Source organism: Lepisma saccharinum, chromosome 15 (assembly GCF_977018435.1).
Source record: "Lepisma saccharinum chromosome 15, izLepSacc3.1, whole genome shotgun sequence".
NCBI classification, from domain to species: domain Eukaryota; kingdom Metazoa; phylum Arthropoda; class Insecta; order Zygentoma; family Lepismatidae; genus Lepisma; species Lepisma saccharinum.
The window spans coordinates 67,506,309-67,529,524 of NC_139243.1; the positions used below are offsets into that span (position 1 = coordinate 67,506,309).

The following is a 23,216-nucleotide window of genomic DNA, read 5'->3' on the forward strand; positions in this document are numbered from 1 at the left end:
GTTTATATTCAATATTTTGCGGCGTTTTTCGCGTTAATGTGTAAAATTCAGTGTTACTCTGAAAAATGGAACAATTCGCGTTATTTCGCGAAAACTTGCCTCCTTTATCTACCCAAATACATTTTAAAAACTTTATTTTGCTTTCCTAAACTTTTCGGTGTTATTGTTAAAACGAAAACTTCACGTCCCTAGTTGTACATAATATGTGATACAGTAGCCGCGGTGGCTCAGTCGGTAACGCGTTTGACTACCATGCTAAAGGTCCCGGGTTCGATCCCCGGCCGGTTCAAATCCGGGAACTTTTCTAAAGATGGAAGCGGCCCCGGCGCCCACCCAGCGTCGAATAACATGGGTACCTGGCGGTCAGGGGCGTGATGCTGATCACATCACCCCCACTCACGACCGGATCAAGAAAGTGTGGGGCGTTACCCCCACACCCCCTATACGCCTTCATGGCGTGGTGCTATGCACAGGGGAGCACTTTACTTTTTTTATGTGATACAGAAACGTGTAGTGAGAATTTTGATTAAGTAATACTTACTTTTATGAAATAACGAAACGAAAGTGTAAATTCAACAATCATCTTCCAAGAAAATATCCAGCATTTAAAGGATGGAAGACACGAATATGAGGTAAAGTGTAAGGTGGCTGTCACTTTCCTCTGCTGTTGAAAGAGTGCTGGAAATGTTCGTGGCATTAAAATCATATTTCTTGACCAAATCTAAACTACCTAAAATTTTTATTAGTTTTTTTTTTTTTTTTGGAAATACGTTAAAGCGAAGCTTACTTGTTACATTTGCATTTTTATAGGGATATTTCATTCTAATATCCAAGACTTGGAAATGGAGTAAAATTCTGTGCTTCAAATTATAGCTATTCGTAGTTATGATTGCCATGTGTTAAATAATAGATTAGGAGATTGCTTTTGTTGCTTAAAGGTAAGAGCAAATTATTGAAAAAGATCATCGGAGAAGAATCTGTGAGCAAAGTGTTGGTGAGATTTCTACAAGTATATTGATTAAATTATGAGTAATGGCAAATATTTTACCATTTTTTGAGGTGTCCTCTTTTTCATGGCTTTGTCCTCCTTTTTCCCTATTCTCTGTCCTCTTTTTTGAATGTGTATGTCTGGTCACCCTAGGCATTCCTTACTTTTGATTTTCCACTAACAATGGAAAATTATACTTTGATATGATGACAGGAATAAAGAATTGATAAGGCAAAAATGGGAGATGATACCAAAGACACTTTTCGCTTGGTCACAATTATACGAGGGTCACTATTTATATTTTGAGCCTAACAATGAAAAAACAGGAATTTGGCATTGAAAACTGCTTTATTGTTTTTCGAAGTATTCTCCTTTATGGTCAATACACTTTTGCATCCGTTCGAACCATTTGTCAAAGCAGTTTTTCCAATCTTCTTGAGACACCTCCATAATATGGTTTTTGAACGCATCAACGGCGTCTTCCGCCGACGAAAATCGTTGTCCACGCAATTTATTCTTGACATTCGGGAACAAGAAGAAGTCATTGGGTGCCAAATCAGAACTGTACGGTGGATGACCCATCAATTCGATTTTTTGACTGTTCATAAAGTCGGTTGTTAGACGAGATGTGTGACAGCTGGCATTGTCTTGATGAAGAATGATCCGACGGCGTTTGTTTATTTTCCGTATTTGACCGAAGACCTCTGGCAAACAAATTGTTGTGTACCATTCAGAGTTGACCGTTCTACGTTCCTCTAAAGGCACAGTTGCCACATGACCAGTTTTCCCGAAAAAACAGGCGACCATTTGTTTCGATGTGCTTCGAGCGCGAACAAATTTTGTTGGATTGGGTTCATCTTGAAACACCCATACAGTCGACTGCTGTTTACGTTCTGGCTCACATGCATATATCCATGATTCGTCACCTGTTACAATCTTATATACGTCTTTTGAAGCACCACGATTGTATTTATTGAGCATTTGTTTGCACCAATTGACGCGAGCGTCTTTTTGAGTTTTTGTCAAATTGTGTGGGATCCAACGAGAACATACCTTTCTCACAGCTAAATGATCATGTAATATTTTATATATGCTGGTGGAACTAATGCCTATGGTTGCCTCAATCTCACAGTATGTCACATGACGATCTTGCAGTATTAGGTTTTGCACTTTTGCACAGCATCAATGTTTTCTTGAACAACAACTGATTTTGGACGACCTTCGCGAATCTCGTCGGTGAGCGAATGGCGGCCACGATTAAATTCGTTATACCAGCGTTTCACAGTGGCAAAGGATGGGGCTTCATCGCCAAATGTGGAAGTAAGTTGATCGATGCACTCTTGTCTTGATAATCCACGTTGAAAATCGTAAAAAATCATCGCACGAAAATGTTCACGAGTTAGGCAACATAAACAACACAAATGAAGCTATTGACAAAACATTTCAAGTACGTTATGGTCAATAATGCCAGACGATTCCGTGCAAACGTTAAATCGCGCCTAACTTCAATCAGTGTTGCCAAGACTCAAAATATATCCGATTCAAACCCGCCCATAGTTTGAACCAGAGACTAGTTCAATATGTCCTTAATGACATTATAGATTGTGATTGATGGTAGAAACATGATTGATTATTGCAAACCGAAATCTGGTTAGCTTATTAGTGTAGAAAGCATAAAAAGTTTGTGTCATAAATTTTATTTATTAGAATAATAATACGTAAATGACAAGAACATGTTGCACTCTATCTTCTCTACATTTCTTTAAATAAATTATATTATGAGCTAGGAGAGGCATTCAAGTTAAACCGGGAGTTTTGCTTTTTTAGAATAAGGGAACACATTTGGATGTATAGAAAATACTTTTATTTATCATGTAATCCTGCTCTAAACTAATGCACTCATTACAGCGTTTCACGGGCACTTGGATACCAACAACGTAGAAAGGTATGTCAATGAATATTTCTCGGTCATGATCAAACTGCTTGCTTCTTCATAACACATGGCAAAGAAATTCATTGACAAATATATATATATATATATATATATATATATATATATATATATATATATATATATATATATTCTGTGCATCAAACATGTGAAGTGTATTTTCCAAAATTCTGTTAGTTAGACTTTAAAGTGTGCCAATAGCTAACCATCCTTCGGAGTTTCCAACTTCTATAACAATTCCAGCTAAAAGGATCTACATTTGTTGCAGTGATCATGGACACACAATTGGTGACGTCATCTTAGCATCACGCGCCCCATCTAAATTATGCACTATATTTATTCCATATTTTAAACCCTCTTGTGAGTCTCCGTCTCTAAGCTCCTCAGGAATCTAACCTACGCAGTGTTTGAAAATGTCCAAACTGACCAAAATTTATAGCTATGTGTGTGAAGGTTTGTTGGCAGAAATTTGCTCCCAGCAAAGCAAATTCAGTCAGGATTTTAAAGTAACGAAAGTAGTTACTTTGTGAAACAATAAACTGTGCCTCAGGTTACATTTTCGGGTAAGGAACATGGGCGTCGGGAGGGGTTTGTGGACTTAAAACAACAATTCAATTCTATATTATTTCGACTATAGATGGCCTCAGCCCTCCCCCATTCCCTCTCTGTCACAAAAAAATTCTGGCTACGCCCATGGTAAGAAGTTCAATTGATTTACTCAAAGTTTTTTTTTTTTTTTTTAAGTTAATAGTTATGTGTATACATTTGCAATGTGGGTTATTTTGGATGATGTGGTTTTTCAGGTTCACTATCAATTTCGTGTCTATTTTCATGTGAGTTTATTATAATTTTTGAAAATGAATGTTCACTGTTGAGGATAAAGACGAGGAAAGGCTGTCTTCAGTTCAAGCATGTTACATGTTCTACGAGGTTTAGCTTATATGCAAATAACATCGTTACTCTTTAAAGTAATGGTAAACTATGCAAATCAGTTACACTCCATAAAATGTAACTGTCTTAGTCACATTGTGGGCAAAATACTACAACTGGCTTTCTTTTACAAAGTAATTTTACAAAGTCTGAATGCAAAAAGCACTTGATCTGTCTGTAATCTGTCTATACGTGGGAGAGGACATTTTCAGATCAGTTTTCAATAATTCATTTTCATTTCTGTCACACGCTTGGAAAATAGTTAACTGCATTAAAATTTATACGTAAAAATAGTCGTCCAGTGAGAATCGAACTTTTAACGAATCATGTTGATGAGTTAATAGCTCAAAATTTTGCATTTAGCAAATTTGATGAGTTATATTACGGGCATATGCTTAATGTATACTTTCTTAGCTTTGTGTTTATACTATTGATAATAAAATACTTGGGACAATAATGGAAATTAACAAGTGCTTCTCAAGTTGCCACTCCTTCCCTCCTCTTACATGGAAGGTAATTGTGTAAATTACTGTGTCGTGTAATCTGTAACCTTCCTTTCTAAACATAAAAACAAATTGATGATATTGAATATAAAGGATCATTTTCAGAAGATTCAAACTCAAGAACGAACACCTGTTTGGTCTACTGGCAGATGAGTTATCATCTTGACCTGACATTGCGCACTGTGGTGAAGATTTATTATTGTATATATATATTTTTAAAAAAAATAATCACATGTGCTTTAAAAGTAATAAATACTTCACTCGTCTCGAAACACTTACGAATGAATTACTCCCTATATATTTCCTTTGGAGAATGCTGTTAGAGGAGTGTTGTGAGCATGCAAAAACTGGTTTTGCAGCTTGCCTGTGATTAGAAGTGCACCAGGTGGGGGTGGGGAGAGGCTGTTCATTGCCGACACCACTTGGCTCGTACCCAGCGACAGCGTCCTACCTGTCTGCAAGGAAAAACTTCCCCACTGTCTGGGAATACAAATGATTCCCACTGTACAGGTTAAAGAGCCTGTTATGACAGCTTCCATCTCTGTTTTGTTCCTTGGATAAGGAATAAGCATAAAAATTGGTTTGTCAGTTAAAAATCAAATATCGGTATTATCTTTCAACTACTGGTGGCATGTTTGAAAGCATGGATGAGATCCCTGCTGGACATAGAGATGTTCCTCCTGATGTGCAGACAATTGATTCTGAAATGCAGATGTCAAAATCCTGAAGCATGTGAGATGTGCACAGAGTCAAGAGATTTCTATTTAAAAATCCATTTAGAAATACCGATGTTTGCAAAACTTCCTTAATGAATTCTGTTTGGTGTGTAATCTCCTCACATGCATAATAACTTTATGTTTGCAGACAAAATATTTGGTAACAGTAGGGTAAGCCGGAGACACTTAATACTCGGTTGTTTTCAAATAAAACTCATTGCTACTTACCTCATATGCATAGTGGGAGATTTTTCAAGCTGGCAATAACTTTTTTTCCATGAAAAACACGTTAATTTTAACATTATAATCATTTATTGGTCGTTGCTAATTCTGCGGGCAAATTTTGACTCACGTTGTCTGTCGTCAGCAGATATGCAGTATTGTCAGATGATGTGCAGTGTTGCCAAACGTATGAACCTATAAATGTCGCACAGGCTATTCACAAAAGGTTTTTAAGCGAAAATTGAGGCTAAACTGTACTTTACGTCCTTATCTGCATGGTGATTGCTTCTTTGCGTTCGCGGTGTGCCGATAAATGCCGTACAAACTATTCACAAAAGGTTTTTAACCGAAAATTGAGGCTAAACTGTACTTTACGTCCTTATCTGCATGGTGATTGCTTCTTTGCGTTCGCGGTGCGCCGATAAATGCCGCACAAACTATTCACAAAAGGTTTTTAAGCGGAAATCGAGGCTAAACTCTACTTTACGTCCTTATCTGCATGGTGATTGCTTCTTTGCGTTCGCGGTGAGCGATCGTGGTGCGTCACCCGGCATCTCTCCGGGAAAGTACCTTTTTCTTTTTACACTTTCTTTTCACGATAGCCCCACTATCCATTCACGGGGTCGAGGTATGCCTACGAGGTTAGGTTAGGCCTGTTAGGTTAGGTTCCATTAGCACTCATTTCACCCCTAAATATGTGCTTCATTATCTAAAAAATTCCTTAGTACGTTCAATTACGCATATCCGGACAACATCGGTTTTTCTCGATTTACTCTTTCAGGAAATTTTTCCTACCTTTGGGATTTACGTTGTTCAATTCCTTATAAAATAAGCTTTCCAACGATATATGACACGTATTCCTTAGGAAAAGGACGTAAACTAGAGTGTTACCTTAAATTGGAACAAAAAACCCGCTCACACGTCATCTTGTAAAACTACCGCGTGGTTGCTACACTGTGAGGGGGTTACATAACCAAACGCACGGAACATTTGATTCACGTAGTCGACGGTAATGGCGGCACGAGCTATCACACAACGGAGATGCATGATTGACGAAAAATACCTTATTTACGGGCAAGAAACGTAGCACGATTCTAAAAAACAATACCTCCGGCTTCGGAAAGTCCTCAAGAACACAATTCCGTAAGTACTTTCTCGTCTTTTCTCCTGTAAATTTTAAGAAATCCGTCTCCGGCTTACCCTACCGTTACCAAATATTTGATTCAAATTAAACAATTAATAGATTTTGTTTCAAGTGTGTCCCCATATGTACCCTGAAGTTATCTTTACAGGAAAATCTTGTCATAAATACAGTTTCTCTTTGAGATGAAACATCCTCGTATGTCTCTATTAAACTTATCATTCCAGCCAAAACATTTGTTACAAATTGAACAATTGAAAAGCTTCTCTCTAGCATGAATGCACATATGCGAAATAAGACGTCCTTTATTCCCAAAACATTTGTTGCAAATTAAACATTTGAAATATTACTCTTGATTGTCAAGCTTCATGTGTACATTAAGTGTACACCTCCAGACAAAACATCTTAGCAAATTGAACATAGGAAAAGCTTCTTTGTATGCTCACATGCACATTAAGTCGGCTTTTAGGAGAAAAACCTTTGTTGTAAATTGAACAGTTAAAGGCTTCTCCTTTGAGTGAACATTCATATGTACACTAAGATCTCTTTTAGGGGCAAAATATTTATTGGAAATTGAACAATTAGAAGGGCCTCTCTTTATTGTGAACCTTCACATGGTCCCTAAGATGTTCTTTACGAGCAAAATCTTTGTTGTAAATTGAACAATTGAAAGGCTTCTGTCCAGTGTGACCCCTCACATGCTTATTAAGATAACCTTTAAGGGCAAAACTTTTGTTGCATATTGAACAATTGAAAGGCTTCTCTCCAGTATGACGTCTCACATGCTTATTAAGATGACCTTTAAGGGCAAAATCTTTGTTGCAAATTGAACATTTGAAAGGCTTCTCTTTCGTGTGAACAGTCATATGTACACTAAGTTCTCCTTTACGGGCAAAATTTTTATTGCAAATTGAACAATTGAAAGGCTTCTCTTTAGTGTGAACAGTCATATGTACACTAAGATCTCCTTTCCGGGCAAAATATTTATTGCAAATTGAACAATTGAAAGGCTTCTCTTTAGTGTGAACATTCATATGTATACTAAGATCTCCTCTACGGGCAAAATTTTTATTGCAAATTGAACAATTGAAAGGCTTCTCTTTAGTGTGAACAGTCATATGTACACTAAGATCTCCTTTACGGGCAAAATATTTATTGCAATTTGAACAATTGAAAGGCTTCTCTCCAGTATGACGTCTCACATGCTTATTAAGATGACCTTTAAGGGCAAAATCTTTGTTGCAAATTGAACATTTGAAAGGCTTCTCTTTCGTGTGAACAGTCATATGTACACTAAGTTCTCCTTTACGGGCAAAATTTTTATTGCAAATTGAACAATTGAAAGGCTTCTCTTTAGTGTGAACAGTCATATGTACACAAAGATCTCCTTTCCGGGCAAAATATTTATTGCAAATTGAACAATTGAAAGGCTTCTCTTTAGTGTGAACATTCATATGTATACTAAGATCTCCTCTACGGGCAAAATTTTTATTGCAAATTGAACAATTGAAAGGCTTCTCTTTAGTGTGAACAGTCATATGTACACTAAGAACTCCTTTACAGCCAAAATATTTATTGCAAATTGAACAATTGAAAGGCTTCTCTCCAGTGTGAACCTTGACATGCTCATTAAGATGAAACTTACGGGCAAAATACTTGTTGCAAATTGAACAACTAAAATGTCTCTCTTGTGTGGGAACACTCATAAATGTATTATGCTCAGCTTCATGGACAAAAGTTTTCTTGGAAACTGAATCCTTAAAAAAACATCTGTGGTTCATGGGTTATAAAATCACCTTTGTCAGGGAAAGTGTTGTTGGAAATGGGGGCTATACGTTGCTTTCTCCTGTTATTAGGCTTGGAACCTTCAACATGTGCCTTGCTTGCAAGGGTTTTTGTTGCAGGTTCAGCCTCTAATTTTTCATTTGTACTAATACATTCTGCAATTTCTTTTGGCTGCTCTTGTTCTCTTAAGTTTCCTGCAGACACTGGCAAATGTGGAGCTGACCTTGGGACATCTTTTACTTGTTCTTCCACGGTGTTCTTGATGACGTAGCTGAAAAAAATATGATACAAATGTAGTTTCACTTTCTGAGTAAATAATGAGAAAGACTGACATGTATAAATCAATGGAAAGAAAGGAGAGTAGAATAGACTGTTGAAGGTGACGTACATATTATTATGTAGAACTTTCAGCAAAAAAATGCAGGCTGGACCAGGATTCGAACCCAGGTCTCTGGCATTCAATGCCATTGTTCTACCACTGAGCTACTGAGCCGGCTTGACTTTGAATGAGTTTTCACTTAAAGTTCTATGTAGTAAATCTTTGTGTGCCTAATTTAATGTATATTACTCCTGCAAGAATAAATACATAATATTTTTTCTACTACTTAGTCAAAAAATATTCATATCTTTGCTTTAATTTTCATTAGGTTGGCCATAAAGCTTGGTACACATCAATAGTGTGACAATATGTTGTCATTGTCTCGCATAGTTACATTCATTCAATCTTCCTTTTCTTCTTTCTGTTGCGGGGTAAAAAAGAGTTACTACAACCATATCTACTTGTGACCTCCATTTGACTTAAGGCTGCCACTGCACAGTGTCAAAGCTCAAGGTCAACCTCCATCCTCACATGCCCTCAGCCTCTGAACTCCATCTAGGTCTCATCCCTCTCTCAGTGCTCAAGGTAGGCCCCTGGTCTTACATGAACTCACACTTGTAAGTCTCTTGCAGGCTGGGGACCAATCTCTGGAAGCTGTATATTTGCAAAAGTAAAACATTCACAGTAGTCCTAATTGGGTGATGGCTCAAGTATTTCAGAAAATGATTTAGGTGTTGTATTCAGTTGACATTTTCAGCCACACTATGTCCACTCCAATAAAATTTATTAGGCACAAGTACATGTTACCTTTCAACTTTCTCTTTTTTACAATGCTTCCAATTTTTTTTTTTTTTTTTTTTTTTTTTTTGATTTGGTGTTTTAAGTCCACTATATGCACAGTAAGGCTCACTGGGACTAAACCTAGAGTTTAAAGTGGGATATGAACCACTATGTGCCTCCACCGGACCCCTTGATTACAAGGCAACGATGCTACCACTGTGCCATTGGGGAGGCCTACAATGCTTGTAAAGGTGAATGCCACAGAAATTATCAATTGCTTCCAAAAATATTCTCTACATATTTACAGGTACAAGTATCCTGGGTAACTGTAACAACTTTTCTCATGGGATTTCGACCAGAGCATGGGACCATGGCCACTCACCATCGTGGGAAAATTGGGGAGCTATGAATAAGTAGCATAAACCAGTCATGGATACCTACAACAACGACTGGGGGTTTGTTGTGCTGACCACCTCTGCTGAGGCATATGGGAGTGAGACAGGCAGTCATTTGGTAGACCCTGAACCTTACGGGCTGTTGCACCACAGGTTGAAGGAGGAAAAAACAACTGCATTCAACGCAATTTTTATTGGATAAAAAAGTCCAAATTATATCATTTTGGAAGATATTATCAATGTACATTAATATTTCGATTTGGTATCTATTGCCACTGAGAGTCTCATGTTAATAATAATGGAACCTACTTTCTAGTAAGTACAAGTGCTAAGCAATTATTTTGAATATCCATATGGTTGGTTTATTTCTTATGCAGAAGTAGTAAAGTGGCCATTATCACATAGAAGGAAGTGTATTTTTGGTAAACATAGATGTAGCTGTAACAAAGTTACATTTTTGGAAGATTAACTGTAGCTGTAGAGAAGCTACTTTTAAAGTGTAGCCTTCTGATTACTGCTAATATATTTGCTCAATACTGGTACAGTACCAAAGCACAATGAAATGCTGTCTACTCTAACTTTTATATTATTGAGATACAAATAAATTATGTATATAAAAACTCATAAAAATGAAAAGTGTGCTGCATTTGATGAAAGGATGAACCTAGATTTATAGACCAGTGCAGGTGCGAGAGAAAATAAGAGCTTTAGCTTGGACAGTCAAAATTTGAGAGGCCAGACTCCAGACTTATTACTGAACATAAATACTGAAACCAAAAAGCCTTGGAATCTTGCCACCTTTTGGTATGGTGATACTCAACTTTAGGCTAGGAAGAAGTAAATGAGTCGCTTGGTGGGGTTTACTGCCTCTGTGTTCTCTAAAAATTGTTCTTAATATGCTGAACAGTGACATATGTTGAATTATGTAATCTGATGAAATATGATCATGTGTACAAACAACGGCAAAGGTAATAGTAGACCTCACGGCGAAGTGGTATAGAAATCCTGTATGCTTCAGGACAGCTTTGATAAGGCATCTGAATTGTCTCAAGCTGAACCAGGAAGATGGCGATCTTTAATCCTCAAGGCCATTCTGCAAAACGAATGCCAGAAGAGGTTAGTGTGTCGATTTGCTGGGTGATGATAAGTAGATATGTTCTTGTTTTCTGTTTTCGTTATTTTACGTTGCTTTGCTACTTCTGGAATTTGAATGACGAATAGAGTGATTTGATGAACTGAAAACCAACCCCGTGACAAATTGGTTAGCGTAATGCGCTTCAAAGTCCAATAGCTGGGTTTTGAACCTGGTCTTCATCCTGCCTCCACCTATCACATCTTTAATCTTCATCATCGCAATTAACGGAAACTGGTAGAACAATGGCGTGAAATAACAAAAATCTAAGTTTCGGTGTCCGCTTTTGAGCTTGAAGCATTGTTGTTTCGTCAATCAACAAACAGCAACGATAGATCGTGAGAGTGAAATGAAATAATTCTTATTTTCTAATGAATAGTAACAAGAGAAGAACGATAGGTATTCCTCGTATTATTCGCAAAAAAACTAATTTCCAATCTGTGGTGATAATGAACTTTATTTAGTGTCCGAAATATGTTTAAAATGAATTTACGTTAATCCATGCACATGTAACCCATTGCGGAGGGTCTTCAGGATGACGTAGTAATAACGTCAAGCCGTGTAATCAAGGGGCCCTGAATTCCATACCCGGTGGAGACATATAAAGGTTTGGATCCCACTTTATACCGATTAGCCTATCTGTGCATAAAATGGACTTGAAACAAAAGCCGAAACTAATTAAGAACTTATTGTAAAATGAAGAATATTTTAAGAGTATATCAAGAATGGTAACAACAAAAATTATTTCGAAAAGCAACAATACGCAAAGCACCTGAAATCCCCACTGGCTTACAACATGATACTATTCGTCATATAAGAATTATTATTTGAGAGTTCAAACTCTGACATTTGCAGAAATTTGCAGCCTTGAAATTCATTGCTACTCTCAATGATTAAGTGCTTTCTTAGCTTTGCATTGCTCTGGTTCGCTCAGTCGCTATCTTTGTGTGAGCTTAGATTAAATGTGATAGAAGCTTATAGTCAATCCTTCACACAACTTTGCTGTATGCTTGTCACAGGTTTGACATCTTAACATAACATTAGCGTCGCTTTTCTGCCAGTTTTTTTGAAATCGCGACGATGAAGATGAGTGAACATATGATAAATAGAAGATTCAAAAATAACACCAATGACCAGGCCGGTATTCGAACCTGGGACCCCTGACGTAAAAGCATCTAGTGCTACTACTCAATCAATTTTCACATAGAAACTTACACTTACACATCTCTTCCTTACATATGTATTTGTTTTACCTGCTGCACTTCTCTTATGGTGAATACTAACCCCTCTTTTCAGGTTTATCTCATGTTTATAGCTATTGCTTTGTAGTCGAGTTGATGTTTTAAGTCCACTTTATGCACAGTAAGGCTAATCTGGACTGGACCTACAGTTTAAAGTGGGATCCGAACCACTATGCGCCTCCAACGGGTATCGAACCCGGGACCTCTTGATTACAAGGCGACGACTCTACCACTGCGCCATCAGGGAGGCCCTATTGTTTTGTAGTGAATGATACTTAGTTCTATTAAGCCCTCGCGAATCTCATTCCGAAGAAAACCCTGTTAGAGGATTACATGTGCAGTGTTATTCATAATATATAATAAAGTCTGCTTTGGTCAGCATTTTTAGTGTATCTAATGAAAATTGCATTTTCATTTCGTGTTGAGGCACATTTTCGTCAGCCAGACTTTGCATTTAAAAAATGTAGGTCAAGTATATATTAGTCATTCTGAATTCGAGTCAATTAAAACATTTTGCGTTCCGAGATTATCCATTAGGATAAAATTTGGACGTAATGAATGTAAGTAGAGAAAATGCAACTTCAGGGTGGCTACAAACAAGCAGAAATGAAATTCCCTGACTTTTCCAGATTTTCCAGGACAAAATTTACATTTTCCCCTGACAATTACAAACTAAACTAAATTGATGTTTTTGCAAATGGAAATAATAAACTCATAGAGAGCCACGTATGGTTTTGTTAAGTACCAATATTATCTTCTATGAAATTGACTTAATTTCTTTATTCTCTATGATTTAAATTCAAACTGCAAAATAGTGAATTTGGAAAATTGTTACAATTCACAAGCTAGGGAAAGATTATGGAATTTTGTCATACGCAGTAAGTTTAAAATAAAATACTTGATTATTTTTTAAAGTTACGACTAAATTAGATAACAGAGAAGAGTGATTGTTTAAGATATACAATTTGTAATTTATCAGTCTCCTTATACATTCTCGGTATAATATGTTGATATTTCCAGTGTCCACTGAGATTTGGAACCCTCTGCTTGCAAGAACCGTGAGTGCGGACTCATTTTTCAATGCATAAAACTACTTCTCTCTTCTCTGTAAAGCAAACAACTTAACTCTTGCATATGAGTGAAACAACTGAATCGAACAAAATAAAGTGTCATATTTCCTTACATTATCAATGGGATTTCTGCTTCAGTACAGTATATCCAAATGAAGTACTGTGAAACTGGCAACAAGCAGTTATACCATTAATGCTGATGAAAAGGGTATATAGGTATTAGAAATTTAACACAAGGAATTTATAGAATTGCATTGTATAGGTACCTTATTTGGCTAACCACACATTAAAACAGGAACACTCTAATAATAATGGTCGGAGAGCGAGACACACACATGCAGGCAGGAAGAAGTGGCATGTAGCTGTAATCTGGTACAGTTGCAATGCAGCCGTTTTAGGACAGTTCTAGGTTAAAGATTGCAGCTCTCATACAGTCTCCCACCGACTGCGATGTAGCCTACATTGCATGCTCAGAATTTGCCACAGAGACACCAGCAATCGTGTGGTGTGCAGACCAGACGTCGTGAGTGATAGTATGGTCAGACGATGGTGCAGACAATTCACGGAAGGCCAATCGAATGTGCACAACCCCATACAGCTGTGTACACACGGGCCCTTTGCATCACTTCAGGTGAGAGATCTTGGACCACTCCCTGTACAGCCCTGGCCTTGAATGTACCAACTTTCATATCATTGTTTAACTGAAGAGGTTTCTGGCAGGGCAAGGATTTGACAGCTACGCTGCGGTAGATATAGTTGCAGTCTTTGCTGTCACACATATACCATGGGCATATAAAATTTAGTGCCATGCTACGACAAATGCCAGAACAACGGTGGTGATTATGCCGAAAATTAGGTTAGGAATCACTGTTACGAATGCAATAAATTACAACTGATATTCTTGTTTTATTTATGCCTAATCGGTAGGGACCTTGATATTTTGACTTTCTTTTTGAAATTGGTGTATTTTCTTACTTTTTTAATTTTTTACTATACGGTGTTATTTTTCCCAAAATTCACATTTTCATTTTAGCGCATTTTCTGGCAAATATCTGAAATTATACCTTCATGGTGTTTTAAAACTACTGTTTCAAATTGTAAGTCGCATGGCCTATGCCTCTTCGTGAGAGTTTCATATCTTGAAAGTGATTTTGGGAAAGTTATTTTCCATACCCCCTTTTAAATTTTAAGGACGGGTTTTAGATAATGGAATTTTCGACTTGTATACTGAAGGGTGCACAATGACCATAAGTGGCGACGCACCAAAAAAAAAAAAATCATTCAATCTCACGTGACAGATATCGATATATTATGGCACCAAAATTGGCATTATCTTTTTTTACTTGTTAGTGTTAAGTTTCCGAAAATTCGCGTTTTGGTTTTAGAACATTTATCTGCCAAATATACCAAAACTTAATACTCCATTGTGCATCTAAACTATTATTTTAAATTGCAGGTCACATGGTCTATGTATTTTCGTGACAGTTTGATATGTTGGAACAGATTCTTGAGGAAGTTAAAGTAAAGTACTCCCCTGCACTTTTCCATGAAGGGGTATAGGGGTGTGGAGTTAGGGCCCCACACTTTCTTGATCACGGCTGAAGGTGGGGTTGATGTGATCAGCACCATGCTCCTGGCTACCTTTATCCCTAAAGTTTCCTCAAGGTACCAGCTTCATATGATACTGGGTGGGTGCTGGAGCAGTTTGAATAGGTGGAAAACATCCCGGTTCTCCCCCGCAGGGGATCGACCACGGGTCTCTCACATAGTAGTCAGATGCCCTAACGACTGAGCTCCATTATTACTCGCTCGACAAATGCCGATGGTGTGCACTTAGCGTGGTAATTCAAAACATATCTTGTGTGACAAATACGAAGAAGTGGCTCCCGTGTGATGTTAGATATCTCTCGATCTCCTGTTAGAACCCTGCCACTTTGCTGTGTGATGGAAATGGTTTTGATAGAAGTTGAAAAAATCGTGGGAAATACATGATTTAATGTGGCTGTCGGAATTATTCCATGCACGTATAACTCTATAGTAAAATGTTGGAAAACTTGCATGTTCTATGTACACAAACATGGCCTAGAAAAGACAAGAATGTTGGATTTCATGGAATTCTTCGTTGTTATAGGGCATTTCTTTTTTAAAAAAATCGCTAAAAATGCCAACAATTCGCATTTTATGCCAAATTCGCATTACTTCGATATTTTGAACGCTAAAAATATGTCCAGACATCACTGGACATTCCTAAACATAACTTCGCAGCAATTGCTTTTTTCACGGTTTTGGCGTTTGCGAAAAATTAATGTCCCTACTATTCGGAAATTACTTTCTGACCACCCCTCGTATAAATCAGTAGATGGAAAGTGAAAATTTAGCAGGGCTGGCAGAGAAAAGTCAATTCTTGAAGAAAGTGATTTGCTTTTATGATTGAATGATTCGAGTAAATATGATATTAAAATATTTACGTATTTATTATTAGTAAAGGTTGCAGAAATTATTGGAAATAAGAAAACCTGAATATATTCAATAGAAGGCAAATTAAAATTTATTGTTAATAAGATAAATTAGAACAAAAATGAAAGTTACAGAAAACTACCAAAAAAAAAAAGAGAAAAGGAAATCTTACCAATATTTTTTTTAATATTGTTAACTGGTACTGGTGGGGTATATAAGCTGTCTAGTAGTGGGTGTTACCTCCCCTGGCATCAATTACAGCTTGTAACCGCCGTGGCATACTTCAAATAAGGTTGGTAATCACTTTTTGGTCCAATTGCTCCCATTCTTCTTGAATAGCAAGTCTTAGCTCTTCAATTGTTTCTGGAACTATTGCGCGGTTTCTGATATGTCGTTTCAGTTGATCCCAGACGTGCTCTATCGGATTTAGGTCTGGACTTTGTGGTGGCCATTCTAATCGCGTAATCGCAACTTCGTCCAAGTACTCTGTGACAATATTCGCAATGTGAGGACGCGCATTGTCATGCATAAAAACAAAGTCCGGTCCTATGAATGGTGCATATGGTACTACATGATCTTCCACACATTCTGTAATATATCTGCAAGCTGCCATTGCCCCATTCTCTACAAGAACCAACTCTGTACGTCCTTGTAAAGAGATATCTTCCCAGACCATGACACCACCGCCTCCAAAGGGTGATATTTCAAAGAAACAACATTGCGCTTAACGCTCATTAGGTCTTCTATACACGTGTTCACGCCCGTCTGATGAACGTAGATTGAATTTTGACTCATCGGAAAATAAAACCTTTTCCCACTGCTCCACATTCCAATGTAAGTGTTTTGTAGCAAATTCCAGTCTTTGCTTCCGGTGACGTGCTAACAACCTGGGACCTGTAACCGGCCTCCGAGATGATAAACCACTTTCATTCAGTCTTCTACGAACTGTTCGTGAAGAAACCACAGGTCTATGAACATTTCTCAAACGCTCTACCACAATATTTGAAGTCGTACGACGGTCTCTTAAGACTATGATACGCATTAAAAGATCTTTCCGTGCTGTTGTGCATCATTTCTGACCAGAACCCAGTCTTCTACCATAGGAACCAGTTGAATCATACCGTCTGAGAGCTTCATGGATAGTACTTTGTGCCATATTTAGCACCCTAGCAATACAGTGTACACTACGACCATCATCGCAAAGAACTACTGCTTTTACTATCTCTTCACGTCTCATTTTCAAGCTAGCAAACTTACAATACACTTGCAAGAAAAATACCAGCAATGACAATGTCAATAATATCTGTTACTATGGTTACTATGAACCAAAATTCATGGCTCTCTAGACATTAAACAAAATAACATCAACAGGAATTGAAAATCAATAACTTAAAACAAAATTTCATTAAATTGATTTTGAGCCTACTAGGTGTTCCAAATACGTAAATACGAGTAAATAAATAAATAAATAATAAACGGAAAAACTATGGAAAATGTTCAATAATGAATGTTCAATTGTTCAATACTTAACTGAGAGCGTAATTCATAAGTAATTGCAAAATAGATGTCAAATATTAAGGTGTCCGTTTTTTTTGTCCAGCAGTATATATCCCGTTTGGTTGGATTCTTCTTGATATCTAAGAATAGGGCAATGTCATTGTAAACGTATGTTAACTTGTGCAAAACCAGTAATATGTCAGGATGATGAAAGAAAACCTTCGTAAGCACTGCTACATTAAATAAGGTGAAGTGAGCCAGAAGAGTAATAAAATTCCAGCAGCATATTTGCAGTCTAAAGCTCTTCTTGTTTATGCATGCGATTTTTGTTGGATGTTGCAGTCCATGCAATTTCTGTCGCATGTTGTAGTGAGATACTTTGTCGGGTGGCGATATTCGACAAAAATCGTATGTATCAATGGAACCTATTTGTTTCCATGTTCCTTCAGTTTGACCAACAAAATTCCTTACTACGACGTCCGACATCTATCGGACGGCACCAACCGCTCTTATCCCCTCCATCTGTTGACAAGTCCCCTTACTACTCCCATACGGACAAGAAAAAATGATACTTCAATGCATTTTCCACGTAATATTTAGAGACTTGACCTTTACTCCCCCGATGATACCATACGGTATCATGGTGCTGATTACGAAATGAATGTGCTTTTTGGACCTTCATACTCTTATGTTTGGGTGGAAACTCAACACAGGTCTGGAGCAAGCCTGGGAAATTCATTGATGACCAACCTCCTCCCTCTCCGCAACATATCCATGCCATATTTCCGAACAGAGTTTCACATCTTGGCTCATTATTCAACTTGTATGGCACCCAGGAACATGAAACATATTTCAATCTCTTTGGAAACGTCCATTCTTTGAAAATAATACTAAAGTTCGCGCCTTCTCCCCAAATAGTGGAAGAAGAGGGGGGGGGCAATCTCCAGATTTTTGTTTTTTCCGTTGAAATTCGAGGGTCGCGCCCCCCAAACCCCCTTCATTGTTCGGCGTTCTGAATTGTACACGGTTGCATGCTCTGATGTTTTAGCTGCAAAACAAAACTTATCCGAAGTAGATTTCTCCCATAGTGCCCGAGTTATAACAATTTTCCTTTAAAAATGCAAATTACATATTTTTCGTAAGAAAAAAAATTCACATTTTCGCTCATTATTCAATTTGTATGGCACCCAAGAACATGAAACATGTTTCATTATCTTGAGAAATGTCCATTCTTTGAAAAGAATGCTAAAGTTCGCGCCTTCTCCCCAAAATAGCGGGAGAAGAGGAGGCAAACTCCAGATTTTTGTTTTTTTCCATTGAAATTCGGGGTACGTGCCCCCCCCCCAAGCCCCCCTTTCTCGGTCCGGTGTTCTGAATTGTACACGGTTGCATGTACTGATGTTTTACCTGCAAAACAAAAGTTATCCGAAGTAGATTGCTCCCATAGTGCCCAAGTTATAACAATTTTCCTCCAAAGAGTGTTCGAATTTAAAATTCCCGCCGAGAAGACCGGGCAAGAGATTCTCTCTCTCTCTCTCTCTCTCTCTCTCTCTCTCTCTCTCTCTCTCTCTCTCTCTCTCTCTCTCTCTCTCTCTCTCTATCTCCTCCTGCCATCACTGGTTTCTGGCGCCGTGGTTGTGTTGCGCATAAAAAGGACCTAAAAGTTGAGGCCGAAACTTACGAACGAGATTTCCTGTTCCTGTGCAGATATCAACAACGATATCTTTAAATAAATAAATAAAAAAAGTCAATGAAGACGATATTCCCTGACACTTCCCTGACTTTCTTTGACACCTCAAATTCCCTGACTTTTCCCGGTTTTCCAGGTCTGTCGCCACCCTGAACTTGTATATCGAAATTGACATGTCCAAATGATCTGTGAAAGTAGTATTTAGCATGTGCCTGCCACCGTGGCAGAGTGGTTAGCACATTGCGCTTCGATGCCAGGGGCCCCGGATTCGAATCCTGACCTGGGCATGAATGTTTGTGAGTGTCCATTCATCAATTTCATCATATCATCATTCTTAGCAAATCAGATAGAAGTGGCACAAGAAGCGAAGTAACAATCAATCAATTCAAGTATAGGCCATGATTGGATCTGGTAGCCTGTATGAACGAGATGTGACCCTCCTCTCAAACAATACGTGCCTTGTCCCCACTGAACGAAGTGTGGATTAATGTCAGTTGTAAATTAATTGTCCGAAAGCACGTATTAGGCATGAACAGAACAAAATATACTCCTGAGGAATTACAAATGTTATAAGCCAGTTCATGGCCGGGAGCATGCTGTCTGTCTATACAATTTCCTCAAAAAATGGGATAAAACCCGGAAGATTGAACCCAACATCGGTTTCCACGTCACTCCAGAAATTATCCAAGCTGCTCGAGAAGAACGAGAATTCACGTTGGATTTGTGACGTGACAGTGAGGGGGAAATAAGAAAATGAAGGGGAGAGGAAAGCGTTCCTGGAAGAGTGACCTTCACGTAGATTAGGAAACACAGTTCAGCAGGAAAAGCCGAACCTGCAAGTTGTACATAGTGATACATACTGGTTTTTAGTCTTTTAACATTCTTAACATGGGAATAGGGTAATTGTGCAAGTTTTTAGAGAACTACGAGTTTTTCAAATACGTCTAGAGGGGGTATATAATATCATAAATGTATCCACACCAACCCTTGTCCACTATCCTTTTATTACATTTCGACGTGGTACCATGTTATGTACCTAGTTTTTTATACGAACCTGAAGAAGGGGATAGTTAGTCACCGAAACGTAGTTCTAAAGAAAGGAAAATACGAACAACATACTTGCATACATAAGTACAGTTTTTAACGTTAATTTTTAACGTCTTTTTTATAACTATTAACTTAGTTAAACTAAAAATCCCTTGTTGTTCGTTATCCTAAAATAACATTTTGTTTCTTTACGCTAACAAGATTCTATGATTATTGAATGGGTTCATTTCATGTGTTAATTACGAGGCATTTTTAAGTCAAGTTACTAGAAGGGGTGATTTTGTGTTTCTCTTTCATTTAGTGTTTATGCCGAGGATTGTGCATGACTGGTGAATGGATGATTTCTGCGTGATTGAAAATTGACAAGTTGCATTAGAGAATTTGTTTTTGAGGGTACAGCAGTGGCATACATTTTCAATTGCCCCTATAGATTGTTTCTGGGTCTTGGTTCTCGTTAGAGACTGAAGCAACATGCAAAAGTGCATCATTAGCTTCCTACTTAGCGACTTTTGTGATTACTATACTGAAAACAACTCCAACCGGTGGCTGACCTTGAAGGCTATTTCTGGCCCTTTCTGTCCCCCAATCATTTTTGGGGGAGTGTGATCCAATGGGTGTCCACAAGCTCAGTTGCGAAGTAAAACTGAAGGTGACGTTGCCAAGTGTAGTTCTGATTTTGCCAGTTGTCTTTATATGACTGTGTGTCCGCCTGCATTCCAACCTGTGGGTGGTCCTTCCGGAAACTTCATCGCTCAGAACCGCGTGTTCAGTTCCATTATAAATTTATATTGCCCACTTAGAACATAACAATTTGCTTTTTTCAGTCATAAAGATATTGTGTGTACCCTGTAGAATCCCATAATAATTTACTACAAACAATATTTACGATCTGCTACAAATGGCCATGATTGGCTGCTGCTACACATTCATATGATGTATGATTTATTTAATTCTGTTGACCATTGTACAGTGGTTGTTTTCTACACATGGTATGGAACATGTCAGTACATAATTACAGTTAATAATCATGTTCAAATACGTACAAGTATATATGTGTGTGTAAAGATATTATACAACATTACTATATAATTGTTTGGTAGGTAGATCAGTGTCACCGATTGCTTGATGACTTACTTACTCCACCCACTACCCTACATATACCTGCACTGTGGCCACTGAAATCCTACTGGCCCCATTCCAGTCACACACAACAAACGAGAGACAAAAGATCAACATTACAACACCTCAAAGAGTAGACTAAAAATGAGCATGACAGTAAGAAATTAGGTTTGCTTTTATATTCAAGAGAGCTCTTCTAGCGTGCATGGACTGTTACAGTGTAAAATCTCACTAAGTGCTGTCTTCCTGGTTTGTTTATGATGAAAGGATGATACCAAATGCTTCTCAGTAATTATAACTCAGTCGGGCTTGGCAAAATTTACTGAGATTAAACAAAGAAAGCCAGCATTGAGGGGGAGAGGAGGAAGGGGGGTTGAGTTTTGATGCACAATCCATGCAGGTCACTCATAAAAATAATATCAACCTGAGGCAAATGTTGAAAAAAAAAAAATGTTTAGACATCATTTGACATATTATTTTTGTAATGCAGGGAGGGATCACGATCATCTATAATCCAAGGGAGGCCGGAGCCTTCAATTTGGCAACCCTGTAAACCATGACATCAGCCAGCCAATGTTACTCTCAAGAAAAATTAGAGAATGAACGTCCAAGCGTAAAAAAAGTAAAATTTTCTCCGTAATCACTTCATTCGCTCAAATTGTATTCGCTAGTTTATTCGTTATTTTGCATAAGTAAAGCAGTATGTTATTAAGTTGTTAAAAAAATGCATTAAAGTTTTTGAGATGCATTCCAGCATTTCACGGAGCATTCCGTACATTTCATATGTGGTGAATCATCAAATATAATAAATATCCAATCATTATGTCATTATGATTTTTAATTATGTGCAAAATAAATCAGCTACGTCAAAAAGCTATAACCGTGACATAGAGAATAATTTAAAACATGTTTATGCAAAAAGCAAATTCCACTCTGAGAAAAGTTGTGTGCATGAGGCACCACACGCTAAGCTTTAATGTTACTTATATTAAGTACAAGGCCGAAACTAGAACACCCATAAAACAACAATTCATATAACCTCTAAGAGCATAAAATTTAACAAGCCTAACCTATCGAAAACAGTATAACACAACACTCATTCCTTCACTGCAACATATCTCCACAAGACAAAAACAATGGAAATGTAAAACTAATTCCTAAACCATGCAAAATTATCCACTTTCTCTCTGAGAGTATTTAGCCACCAACATCAAAAATGCCACTTGTTTGAAAATATTTATTTTAAGCTAATTAATTTCGTGGAAGGCATTATTTTAGCCTGTACATATGTATGCATTAGGGTGATGACTTTTTCATTTTTTTCTCAAAAATTATTTCCTGTAGCACAAATGGATGAACTTTTGCCTATTAATGACTAAAATGAGGTATATTCCATTGAAATATTGAAAAAGGTCACGCACAAACCATTTTTAAATTTTATGTATGCCATTTTATCATTTCATAAATTTGTATTAACAATATTTATATATAATATAATTCAGCAAACGGAGTTATGTAATAATTGATGCACCAGAGAATTGTATCGAATATTCCAGAAAATCATAGAACGCTGTGCACCATCCGGCCGGACTGAGACGTCAAGGTGACGTAATTACTCGGGAAGCTTCTGTACAGTACTAAAATTTTCTTCAGCTGTTTCGCAGTGTGGTATAAACTGCTATATAAGCGAGGTGTTGAAAGCGGATAGTTGAGTTTTAATTAGATTAATTTGGTGTCAATATTATTATTGCCTTATTATAACTATTGTGCAATATCCAGAGTATATTATAAAGAAATCCTTGTATTATTTGGTGAGCTACATTGAACTCTCTCACTAATTATAATTGAGCATCTAATATATTATTAGTGTCTGTCTTTTTTTTATTTTCTATAATTCTTTTTTGCTTGTTTTTAAATAAAATATATGGAAACTCAATAACAGTTTCTTTAATTTGTTAAGAATTTAATATTTACATTAAGGCCTTTTCTATTTCAGTTGCTGAGTAGAAGACAACATGTCGTTCAAGAAGAGCTCTTCTAACATGGAGAAGAACAAGGAAACCTGGACAAAGAACTTAGTCCAGTTTCAAGTGCCATCAAGAAGAGGCAACGTGGCAATTTATGAAGCACCCTTGAGTGAGTCGCATGCCCCTGAAAAGCCACATCATTGGATGCTTCAAATTTCTAGAATCCACTGCCAAAAAACGGAGAGAGAGAGGATTGGTCTAATTGC

The 23,216-nt window shown here is 37.5% G+C and overlaps 1 protein-coding gene across 1 annotated transcript in view; it reads right to left on the reverse strand.

The window, feature by feature from the left end:
- Positions 1 to 7,897: 7,897 nt before the first annotated feature.
- Positions 7,898 to 23,216, reverse strand: part of LOC145999503 (uncharacterized) — a 40,378-nt gene continuing 25,059 nt past the window's right edge. Inside the window, exon 3 of the mRNA XM_083136465.1 lies at positions 7,898 to 8,507. Within this exon, the coding sequence (XP_082992591.1) occupies positions 8,210 to 8,507 (298 nt within the window). The 3' untranslated portion in view covers positions 7,898 to 8,209. The remainder of the gene's footprint in view (positions 8,508 to 23,216) is intronic.